General features: G+C 36.0%; 1 protein-coding gene across 1 annotated transcript in view; it reads right to left on the reverse strand.

Annotated features, from left to right (window-relative positions):
• Window positions 1-4463: 4463 nt before the first annotated feature.
• The window catches only part of TLL1 (tolloid like 1), a 210187-nt gene continuing 201924 nt past the window's right edge, over window positions 4464-12726 (reverse strand). Inside the window, exons 20-21 of the mRNA XM_077752745.1 lie at window positions 5835-6085; window positions 4464-4598 (exon numbers count right to left, since the gene is read on the reverse strand). Coding sequence (XP_077608871.1) covers window positions 4464-4598; window positions 5835-6085 — 386 coding nt within the window. The remainder of the gene's footprint in view (window positions 4599-5834; window positions 6086-12726) is intronic.

Here is a 12726-nt window from a genome sequence, read left to right on the forward strand (position 1 = left end):
ACAGCTGGCCAAAAACAAAATGCTGTATAACTGGTTTTTCCAGCTCCACGAACGACATAGGTAGACAGAGCAGAGGGAGAGCAAAGGGATTCGTAAGGCCAGTAGCTTGTATTCAGATAGAAATGACACATAATAACGTAAGTAATTTCATTCTTCACTCGACACCTCCACCCTGGCAGCAAAGGCGAGATAAGACCCAGCTACCAGGACCTTTTATCCACACGTCTTAAGCTACATATTGGCTTCTTAAGTCTTCTGTATTCATCTGCTTTAACCTGGATATGTTCCCACTTACAAGCTTTCTAAAGTTAAAAGTTAATTTTTCCGTTTTAATTTTTTATATAAAATATTGGATGAGAAGGAGGTTATATATAATGAGATGTGCTCAGGGCCCTATAATCTTTTTGGCATCATTCTTCATGGTCTCTGCACCAGGGGTGGACTGGGAGTCATCGGGTGAGCCTGGATGCAGGTGGAATACACTGGGGGCGGGTTGAAAGGAGAGCCCATTGAGGTGGGACAATGAAACAAGCTGATGTCAAAAGAAAGCTTGCAGACTAATAATGATATCTCAAAATGTATCAGATCTGTGCATTACATCAATTATTTCCTAAGCTAATGGCAATATGTCTTCATTTTATACCAATAACACTAAAGAGTAACAGCGAACTATTCATTGGCAACCATTTACTAAGCCGTTGAAGCATAAAAAGCTTTAATTCATTCGCAGACCAGCTTTTTTCTTTCTTTTTGATATGCTCATTTTACCTAATTCTTCCCATTCTTTCAAGTTATAAATCTTTAGGGGGTAATTAGTGTTCCTGTTGTCTTCCTCCCATGCCAGGTTTCACAAGTGGTATTCAAGGTGTTCCAGAAAGCAAGTTTTATCCTCATTGTCACTAAATACAATTTCCAAACATGTTGATAACTGCCTTAAGTATTTGTAAATGTCACACATGGCTATCATTTACTTTTAAAAAGTAACATTTACTTGAATGAGCTTGAGAAACATTCAAGTAACATTTACTTGAATTCAAAGTAACATCCAATAAAGATATTTACATTTACTTCTGAAGAATAATTAGTCGTTAGACGCTTTGAGAAATTTTCTCTATGGGAGGACAAAATTTGGTATTGGAGGCTTACGCTGAAAAATATAGTAATAATAGAAACCAAATAAAAGAGACTAAGAACTTTAAAAACAAAATTGGACTGAATTTGAATTTGATACTGTAATACATTAAAATTGCGCCTGGATAGCAAAAAGCCAGCCAATACAGGAAGGAGACATTTGGAGACTTTAGAAATATTATTGCTGGTTCTCACACATTTTCAAAAAATGGTGTTTTGTGAAATTATGCTAAGTCATGACCTCATAAATAGACTAGATTAATATTCAAGTTGACTTGAAAAATAATTTAATAAAATCATAGTAAGTAGGAGCAAGGTGTTTTCTGTGGATAGCCAGTGAGGATTGTATAGGAGTTAGAACTTTGGCAAATAGAGAGCACAACCAGTATACTGATGTAGGGGTTGAAAATAATTTACAAAATTAATTTAATAAAAACGCTTACAACAGTAGCTAACAATTATTAACAAAATGACAACAAAGCTATTTGTGCTTGCAATTAATGACACATTTAAGCCCCAACCGAATTCATATAAAATAATAGGCAACAAATGGATAGCTGACACAGGGTACATTAAAAATTAATGTTTACATTGAAGACCTGAAGTTGTGACAATATCTCCAAATTCCTTTTCACTTTCACTTCTCAGTTGTGTTGAATGCAGCTCATTGTGGCCTAATAAGACGGCAATCATAATATCCAAAATATTTCTTAAATAGAACACTACATTTCCCCTATAACGCCAGATATAATAGTTTAATGTATTGAATTTAACAAAAGCCCGTGGTTACTAACTCTGAACTATAGAGCAGGTTTTGTTTCTTTAATTTCTAGCACTAACTGTGGTTCTTAGAGATAGCTACAGCTGATATTTGAATTGTCATGCTGTTCCTGAAAAGAACAATATATTTATCCTGGAAGTTTTACTGTAACTCACCCCTAAAATTTATGGGGAAAAGTTTCGTCATAAAAACACGTCCACTATTTATATAGGTCAAGATTGATTCAACTACATTTTGTAGAATGAGCACAGCTTTTTATATCAGACAAGCTGGCTTTTAACATTTCACTTACACTGTGACCCTGGGAACATTACATACTTTCTATGAGTCTCCAGTCCTAAATTACAAAATGAGAACATCACCTCAAGTCTCAAATGGTAGCATAAAATTAAAAAAAAAAAAAAAAAAAGCTAGTGCCGTGTGCCTAGTACTGGGCCAGACACAAGGTGTTCATGACTTTTTTTCCCTCTTTTTCTCACTCCTGATATATTTTGGCTAATTGAAGATTAGTGAAAAAATATAGAAGAAGTTACTGGAATAAATCAGCTCCACTAGAAAGCTCATTATATCGCAGGCAATAGTGACACACATTCCCAAAGTAACATTCAATAAGATCAAAAGATTGGTTTTAAAAATGTATTTACATGGTAAAATTCATATGCAAGAAAATACTTTTCAGGGAAATGACCAAAAAAAAAACCCGAATAAGCTACACCTGTGTGTATAGTTTAATTTGTAAAAATGAAGAAAAATAGCCAATTTTACTGAACGTTAAATGTTCATGGACAGGGAACAGAAACCAAGCTACTTCATGTAGGAATCTAGATCAACATCGAAACATATCAAAATAGAGTTTCTGTAAAGGAAGAAGCCATTGTCATAAATGGGTTGATAATAATTAGAAGCTCCTATTATTTGTCCATGAAATCTCCTAGGAAAGGTGCTACTGCAGACAGGATTCTAGTAGAACTTGGCACATACATTTTAACGTTTTCATCCCCCACTACTTTTAACCTTCTTGTAACTCCACACACTCAGACGACCTCACATATACATACACAATATTAAAAACACGCATGGCTTTAAAGCAGAAAACTCATTTTCTACAACAAAAGCAGGACACCGTATTTATACCCGATGTTCTTAGTCACGGAAATGGATTTTCCTCATGAGTTGCTAATTCACGTACATTATTAAGTTCCACCTTTCGAAAGGTGTGTCTTTCGGAGGATCTGTTGGATCATGTGCAAGAATTCTAAGGCATTATAAGTAGTTGTTCCACAGGATGAGTGCTGCCCTCACAATGATATATAAGTCTTTAGTCTTCAAATGCCACCAGATAGACATAGGGAGACATTCATAGTCTACAGGTAGTTGGCTCAAAGGTCAAAAATTTTGTTTAAAAAAAACGTTTATGGAATAGCACCATAGAAAGTCTTTCAGAAACAAATCCTTTTTTCCCACATGGCATGTTTTTTAACTGAATCCAAACAAGAGAGAGAGACTGTGTGTGTGTGTGTGTGTGTGAGTGTGTGAGAAAGAGAGAGAAAGACATCTTTCAATGACTACATGGCCTACTTCCACTTCGTTTCATTTTTTTTTAAATACAACATTAACTGTGACAATGTCAGCAATAACAACTATGACAGATTGACAACAACAGAAAAGACAGTAGCAGCTCTGGTGACTTGAGAATGGACCATCCAGGCAGTCACTTAGAAGAATTCTGTTCACACCTGTTGGAAGTTCTCTCCTGCAATTCCTAAGATATTACAGCGCTTCTTAAGTTTGGTGTGAAAAGGCAGCACTTTCACTGAAAGAACGGAGTTTACCAATCTGATGGGCATTTTCCAGCATTTAAATAAATGATGTCTAGAGATTAACTGCAATCATGGACACTATTGACATTTCCAACTTGTCAAAATGCCAGGAAACCGAGGTGGTCACAAGATCATTTGTGTCTCATTTGAATCTGGCCTGCAAGTGAAAGTAATGGAAGCTGAAGTACTCCCGTTTCCAGACATTGGACACGCCCACAATTAAAGTACAAAGCACCCTCAAAAGACTCCCATTTCCCAACATCCTATGTGGATCTGTATCCAAGATACAAAACCAAAGCAATTATCCTCAGACGCAGGAAGAGGGTTTTTCAGTTTATGACCAGCAAGATCATTTTATTTCTCCCAAATCTTGAAAAATTCAAAAAGAACACTCTGCAAGGTCACAGACCCTGAAATGCACTGCCTGAATTGCAAGGCATCTATGTCAAGCTGTCAACAAAAGTTTGTGGAGCCTTCCTTCAAGTAACAGGATGCCCTTTCGCCAGCTTTATTTCAATTTATACTGTCAAGCATGGGAGTTCCAGTCTCCTGGTAATGCTGATCAGAGTCAGCCAAAAACTTCTCTTGTGGTACAGAGCGAATTCTGGTCTTACAGTTTTCTTCCGTTCAAACTTATTATACAAAACATTTGTGCTAATATCTTCATTAAAAAAAAATACGTCTTCTCGCCATTATGCACATTCCTTGATGTTCCGATGGAGGTTTTGGTGTTATTTTTTGGTATGCATTGTGTCTGGATATCTAATGCTTTTGTATCTTATATGAAATCCTTTCTTGTTGATTGTGTCATCGGTGTGAAAATGAATTAAAACCGCATCCCCAATGGAGTAGATTTCTTCTGGTGGCTACAGACAAAAAGAAACAAACAGGCAAATAAATAAACAGAATGAGTCATTCTTTTCTTCATTGAAATTCATGTTTGGGATTTTTTTGGGGGGGTGGGGTATATATGACTTAATCCTCTCAACAACCTTAACTAGTGAATATGAGTGACTTCATTTACAGATGAGCGAATGTGAGTTTCAGAGAAGCAAATGACATGCTCAAGATCATAGTCAGAGACAGCTGGGCTTGGAACAGAAGGGTGTTTTCAAGTTCCAGAAAATGGTGTGTTTCCCCCCCTAAAATTTTAAGTCAAGTTCCTTTGATTTACAAATAAATAAAGTGAGGTTCAAAGAGCATAGAGAGGTATCAAATTTGTTTCAGAAGGTGCTCTGAGGCAGAGGCAGTTCTGGAATCCAAATCATCCATTCCTTCCTGTTTTAATAATCCAAATACCAAGGTGTTTTTTTTGGTTCATTGCAGCTGGTATTTCGACAGGATTTCAATAGTATTCAGTATTATTTAAGCAATAGACACTGACAAAAAAAAAAGAAAAGAAAAGAAAGAAAGAAAAAAGAAAAGAAAAAAATGGGACTAATGTCTTCTGAACAAAATAAGTCTTCAGAAGACCACTTGATATTTATCCAGGGAGTCCTGGGGAAAAAACAAGTATTGAGGAAATCTTAAGCTTTCCTTTTTCTTATTTCTCACGGGGACACTCTGAGACCTGTATCTGGAACTCTGTCCCATGCACAAGTGACACACTGCAGTGGAACAACATTCTGGTAGTGCTAATCCCACATACCAGTGATGGACCTACTGCAAGTGTATCCGCTGAGAGGAAAATGTCAATATGAATTGTGTGCCTATTACTTTTCCTTTATGCTTTAATTTAGGAAGTTTACCCAGTTGTCAAGTTGTGTGTTTAAATTTATTGCCTTTAGATTCTTAAAGGTTTGAGTATTACTTACACAATAAAAATGTGATAAAAAAGTTAGAATGTGGACCATAACAGGAAATTATAGCTACTAAATGCATCCCTCTCACATGAGATAATTGAGAAAATTCACTAGAGATGGAGAAGAGGTAAGGGAGAAGATGCATGGTATCATTTGTCAAGCCAATAATAATAATACAGTGTAACCTGTTTTTGTAAAAACATTGCCAATTTGTATATGGTACACATAACAATCATGAATCACTGGACTTTTTTTTTTTTTTTTAATCTGGCTGTGGTATCCTGTTGGTACCGTATTTACCCCTGATCCACAGAATCGACCAAGCCCCACCGCTGTTGAATCGAGACCATCAAAGAGCTCAACATAGTCATAGCCACAGTCAGCTTCTTCCTCCACTTCAAAAATCGGGAAGGATAACTCCAGGCGAAAGCCGCGTTCTGACACTACCAGCCATTCACAGTCGACCTGTCCTGGGTAGTTGTTATCACCAAACTGAGCATGAGAGTATAGATCTCTGGGTTTCAGGTCAGCTTTTAGTCGGCCACCACACTCTGCCCGGAAAAGAAAAATGAAATAAGCCCAGTGAGCTTTCACAAGTCCACTTTCAAATTTGATGTAGTCTGACCCTTCTCTAACTTCTGACTTCATTTTCATCATCAGATGTGTTTCCCATAATTGCAGAGTCTGTGCAACAGTTATTGACACAGACACTACACGCAGACTGCTGGCTTGGAATATCACCTCCAACACCTACAATCTCAGTTACTCTAGATGAGGGATGCCATTTCTCTGATCCATAGGGTAAAATGCAGATGATAACAACAGTAGCAATCTCAGTGGGTTTGAGGATTTAATGAATACATGAAAATCACTTAAAATAGTACCTAGCATATAGTAACTCTTAATAACTATTTTTGTTAGACATGATACTGTTTTAGTTTCAAATAACTATTTTTTATAGAAAAAAAGGTCAGTATCTTAATTCAAGTTTAATCTTAATCAATTAAGAACCTAGAATCCAAATGAATAAGAGATAACTTAAAACTCAACAAAATATAAGACACTTGGGTAGCTCAGTCAGTTAAGCATCTGACTCTTGGTTTTGGCCCCCATCATGATTTCACAGTTTTGAGTTCAAACCCCGCATCAGGCTCCCTGCTGGGAGCGTGGAGCCTGCTTGGGATTCTCTTTCCCTCTCTCTCTGCCCTCCCCACTCCTGCCACACTCTCTCTGTCTCTCGCTCAAAAAGAAATAAACTTAAAAAAATCAATAAAATGTATAAAATTTGTATGTGTGTGTGCATGATACAAAACATAGAATATATATAGACTTAGGTAGAAATATTTACCTAACTTGGTTGGAAAAAAATACACGCATCCTTAATTGCAGTTACCTTTGTAGTTCCAGAAGCTATTAAGTATATTTTGTGTCTGTAATAAATAAAAAATTTAAATACTCTTTTCATAGCTTCTTTTTCAGAGAGATACTAATAAACATATGGATTACCAGTTATTACTTTTGTCACTAGAGGTAAATATACCAAAATAATAGATAAATATGCATAAACATTTATAGCTAGTGTAATTTAGAAATAAAAGTTTTCAAAAAATTTTCTCAGAAACTTTGTAATCCTAGACCCCAAACCTCCTATAAAACTAGGAATTATACAGATTATTATCCCTAATATCTAGGGATTATATTTATTATTATGGCAGAGAGTCAGGGATGAAGGAGATAAAAGAGGGATATAAAAAATGTAGGAAGAAAGGAGACTTTCTATCTCTGTTTGTCAATCACTGGTAGGTTCCTGGGAAACCATAATTTCAGTTCTAAAACCGGGAAAGTCCCAGGAAAACTGAGGTAAGTTGAGAGGGGACAAAAACAAAAATCCAAGATGGAAAGATGTGGACAAGCCAGGATGCTAGCTATCAAAACACAACTGTGACATTCTCATGGTCATCTGGGAGCACCTGTGAGGATGGATTATGCAATTACCAACTCTTAGCTGTATTTTTCAGGTCTGTGTTTAGTTGACCCACACTGTGGTTTGGTGATTTTAAATAACAAAATATTTCTGAATCTTCAGGATGGAACCCCCATTCAGATGTATCTAAATACATGTAGGCTCAACCAAACCTATGGGCACAAAGACATTTAGATTCATGTATGTGGCTGATATATGAAAGAACTTCCAACTGGAGTTTCAATCATGAGAATGACTTCCCCCCTTGACTGTGCTCCATGATGAATGTAAATGCCCCTGTATGTTCCAGGTGGCAGGTGGGGCAACCTTCACAATCAATATGGGTGCTACTATTGCAAATGTAAACGTGTCAGAATCACCTGAAAACTGGCCTCACCTCTTGACTATTGTCTCTTGAATCCTATAGACTGTGAGCCAAACATCCTATCCTTCCTACTATGGAGCTCTTCTAGTACCAAAAATTATTTTTTTAATTTTTATTATTTATTTTTGAGAGACAGAGCATGAGTGGGGGGGAAGGGGCAGAGAGAGAGGGAGACACAGAATCCAAAGCAGGCTCCAGGGTCTGAGCTGTCAGCATGGAGCCTAACATGGGGCTCCAACTCACGAGCTATGAGATCATGACCAGAGCCAAAGTCAGATGCTCAACTAACTCAGCCACCCATCTAATTCCAAAAATTATTGTCCTTCCCATATGACAGAACTCCACAGTCAAACTACGTGGGTCCAAATCTGAGCTCTGCCCTTCATGAGCTGTGGGACTTTATCTCATGCTTCATTTCTAAGATAAGGATCATACACAGTACTTACACGATGGGGTCTAGATGAAGAGAGAATGGGTTAATATCTGTAAAATGCTTGAAAGATATCTGGCACATAGGAAAAGCTGTATTAGCATAAGCTACCACCATTACTGTCATAATTTTCCAGGGAGAACATCGAAATGCCATCATCTGTGCTGCTAGGGATCCATTCAGGTATGAAAGGAAAGGCCAGAAAAATGAAAAACAATTTAAAACACTATTAATCTGCTATCATAATGGCAGAGTTATACTTTTGAAGACCAGTAAAATATTTTGTGAAAAATATCTCCAAATTTAATATGTAAATGGATAAACCAGTGTAATCTCATTAAATTCTCCCTGTTCTCAAAATTTGATTTATTGCCTGATTTGTTTTGGTTTCAACTTTTTAAAAAGCTTTTGTTCCGCAGTCAGGGAAAGCTGAAGACACAGACTGGGAGTTAGGAAGAAGGCTTTACCTTCAATGTGCCTGCTTTGTAGAAACAAAGTAGCAAGACAAAGACCAGGATCCAGAAGAGACCATTCTCTGCCCGTTCCAATTTCCAAAAATCAAGGAGGAAATGAAAGAGTTGAACAAAATGGAAAAGGAGGGGGCCTGGGTGGTTCAGGCGGTGGGCCTCCAACTTCCTCTCAGGTTATGATCTCTAGGTTTGTGACTTCAAACCCCACTTTGGGCTCTGTGCGGACAGCTCAGGGCCTGGAGCCTGCTTCAGATTCTGGGTCTCCCTCTCTGCCCCTCCCCCACTCGGGCTCTGTGTGTGTGTGTGTCTTTCTCTCAAAAATAAACATCTAAAAAAATTAAACAAAAATGGAAAAGGAGATTTCATGAAACCTTTGTGAATCTGAAAATGACAGTGAGGAGTTATTATTGGATTTTATTGAAAATGTCTAGAAAATGGCAATATTCAAAATAAATAAATTACATTTAAGGATGACTTAAAATGGTTCAGAAAGTTCACCTGCTTTCGTTTATCTGTTTCAGAGTACAACTGCATTCCTATAGATCGCTGCTAAAACTAATAAATCTGGAATTAATGATCCAACCATGAAAAAGAGAGAGACAGAATTTAGTCCACAGGATAACATTTTTAAAAACAAATATGTTATATCCACAAGAGGTATGATTCTCATATGCCCCGAGAGAAATTCCATAAGCAGATAATAACAGCCAGAACAAGGGCAATTGCTTATGAGCGTCTTTGAGAATCCTTGTGGCAATTCTTCAAAATTTAGTTCATAGATCATTTAATATGGTCTCTTTAATGGGTGTTTTTTAAATAAATACACTCTCTGCAAATATTCTGTTCATTTACAAAGTTGGAATAATATAAAAGCAGTGTCGCATGTCAGCAGTATTGTTTTTAAATCAATTGTCTGAATATACATAAGCTACCAGAATATCTTCCACAGAATTCTGGAAAATGAAAATAAAGCTGCATAAGAAAGGTGACAAGAAAGGAAGAGAAGCCTGGGTGGCTTTCATTTTAAGTTGGAAAGACATGACTGTTTATTTCCTGATAAAGTATTAAATCCCCAAAGAGGTCCTGTAACTTGACCTATAAATGCTTTTAGTGGGCATTCTAATTTAATTGAGTTAGATCAAAATAATTCTCTTGCTAAGTTCAAGAATGTATTATTTGATTTTTTAAAAATGTCATTGATAAATAGTATGATGTTGTGTGCTGCAGGAAAGAAGTCCTACCAGACAGGCCACATTTTATTTTTTTTCTCAACATTTCAATTTTTTACTTAAATTTGAGTTAGTTAACATATATTATAATATGAATTTCAGGAGTGGAATTTAGTGATTCATCACTTACATACAATACCCAGTGCTCATCATAAGTGCCCTCCTTTATGTCAATCACCCACTTTGCCCATCTCCCCACCCACCTCCCTTCCATCAACCCTCAGTTTGTTCTCTGTAGTTAAGACTCTTATGGTTTGCCTCCTTGTCTCTGGTTTTTTTTTTTTTTTTAATGTTTATCTATCTTTGACAGAGAGACAGAGCGTGAATGGGGCAGAGAGAGAAGGAGACACAGAATCTGAAGCAGGCTTCAGGCTCTGGGCTGTCAGCACAGACCCCAACATGGGGCTTGAACCTGTGAATTTCAAGATCATGACCTGACCAAAGTCAAACACTTAACAGACTGAGTGAGCCAGATGCCCCAGACAGGCCATGTTTTCTTTTCTCTCCACATTTCCCTCTTTTCCTCTATTATAGCCATATCCTCTCAGAGAATACACAGGATATTTTTTATTGGAGGATTTGTTTCCTTTAATAAGTTTATTTAAGGGTAGTGTAATATCATTTGTTACCTGATTAAAATGTATTTGGGCTTAGAATTTGGACCTACTATCAGAGAGTAAAAAGCACTCTACCCAATAAAGTCCATTACTCATGGATTTTTTTACACAGCATTATTTGTGAAAAATAGCCATAAAACTGTATTAGAGCAATATTTCTAATCACCTTGTTTCAAAATTCACGGTATCAGAAACTTGTGGATGAAATTCAAATTGTATAACAGAAATATATATAAATTTACTCAAGGAAATTAAAATGTGTATTTCAGGGCTCATCAATAATAGTTACAGGTATTCTAGAAGGCAGTTAAATAATGAATACATGTTCTATACATGTAGAAAACATTGCTTGATGTGGTACTGGACTTGGTTGTCTTGTTAGTAGAAATTGAGTAAACAGTCAAAAGTACAGAAACTTCTGAAAATCATAAGTTTAACTTCTCAGACTGTAAGCTGTCAACAGGCAGGAATTCCTTTTATTTCTTTATAAATTTCCACAAATTGCTAAAATTTTTGCTATAAATTACCAATACCTTACAGTATATCCAAAGCAGGTGCCAAATAAATATGTGATGAAAGACTATGGAATAAATGAACTTATTAAAGAGAAAGCTTTGAGGAGAGATGACTAGTAGGCAGTACCTAAGACGATTTCAGCACGTCTGGCTACTAGAAAGTAACGGTTTAAAACAGATTTTCCCAGAAAAGACACCTGGTTAAGTGAGAACAAAAATTTATGTGGAAAGAAAAAACACAAAGAGATAATATCAAAAATTTTGACAGCAGCAAATGGGTAGGAGTTAAGAAGCCAGGATTCTAATACCATATTTTTTATTTGTTTGTTTGTTCATTCTACTTCAGGCATTTACGTTTCAGTTCAGAACCCTTAACTGTGAGATGACTGGGCTGGATTAAATGATACCCAGGGCACTTTTGAACCTAACAGAAATGTGACTTAGGTTACTCAGTTGGGTGTTTGAACGGATGTGAACAGAAGAGGGAAATAAAATGAGCCTAGTCAGTTACATACTTTGAACAGAGGGTTTTTAAAAACTTACATAAGGAAAAATTCAGTGTCTACTTATTGATTCAATTAATAGTGACCACTTTTGTACTGGTTTTCTTCCTAGTCTGAAACTTTTACATTCAGAGAAAATTTACTGTGGTGGAAAGTATGTGAGCTTTGGAGAGAGTCAGAATAAGGATTAAATTCAGACTTTGACATAATCTTAGAAATTTCTAAAAAGTAATCATCCAGATTCTCAATTTCTGTATCTGAAAAATGAATATAATAATACATCATATAGTCTGAGGACTCAATATATGTAACGTGTATGTTAAGTACATGTGTGTGTCTAAATGCCAAGTGCATGCTGTATATACCATCAGATCTCAATATGTGATTTCATTTAGAAGTTAGATCCTAACAGTGGATTCTTAATAGTTATATAAACACTGCAAATAGGGTCCATGAGCAGAGGCCATGCAAAATTAAGGAGTCATGGAATTTTACAGCTATAGGAAACCTTACATAGTATTTTACAGATGAGGAAACTGAGGTCCAAAGGAATGATCTTTTCCAAAGTTCCCAGCTAGGTCATGGCATAATTAGACCCAAACCCCAAATGTATCAACATACTGGAACATAATATAAGTCTTAATCCTTCTACTTACCAAAGGTAAAAAGAGATATTTTGAGATACTTTAAAAGTAAGATTTTATTAAAGTAAGAAAGAGGAATTCATAGATAGGAAAATTAAAAATATTATACGGTCAGCTATTTCAAGAACTTTGAAAGCATATTTTTGTACTGCATTCTTGGAACTTATGATAGCCAGGACATTAAAGTATGCATATAACTCTGTGCTAGCAGAAAAGTATTGATGAAGTAATGGGATTCCAATCATTCCACTTCTTCAATACATAACAAGTTATCAGGAAAATATTTAAAGATTAAATGTCAAATGTGTGGAATATCATTAGTATGAAATTTCTATAGTCCACAAAAGATTTTTCTCAACCACAATACATATAATATATAAATATATATAATATCTTTATATATAAATATGTATACTAATCCTGGGAAACAATTAAT

This window comes from Crocuta crocuta, unplaced genomic scaffold, assembly GCF_008692635.1.
Source record: "Crocuta crocuta isolate KB4526 unplaced genomic scaffold, BGI_CrCroc_1.0 scaffold346, whole genome shotgun sequence".
NCBI lineage: Eukaryota > Metazoa > Chordata > Mammalia > Carnivora > Hyaenidae > Crocuta > Crocuta crocuta.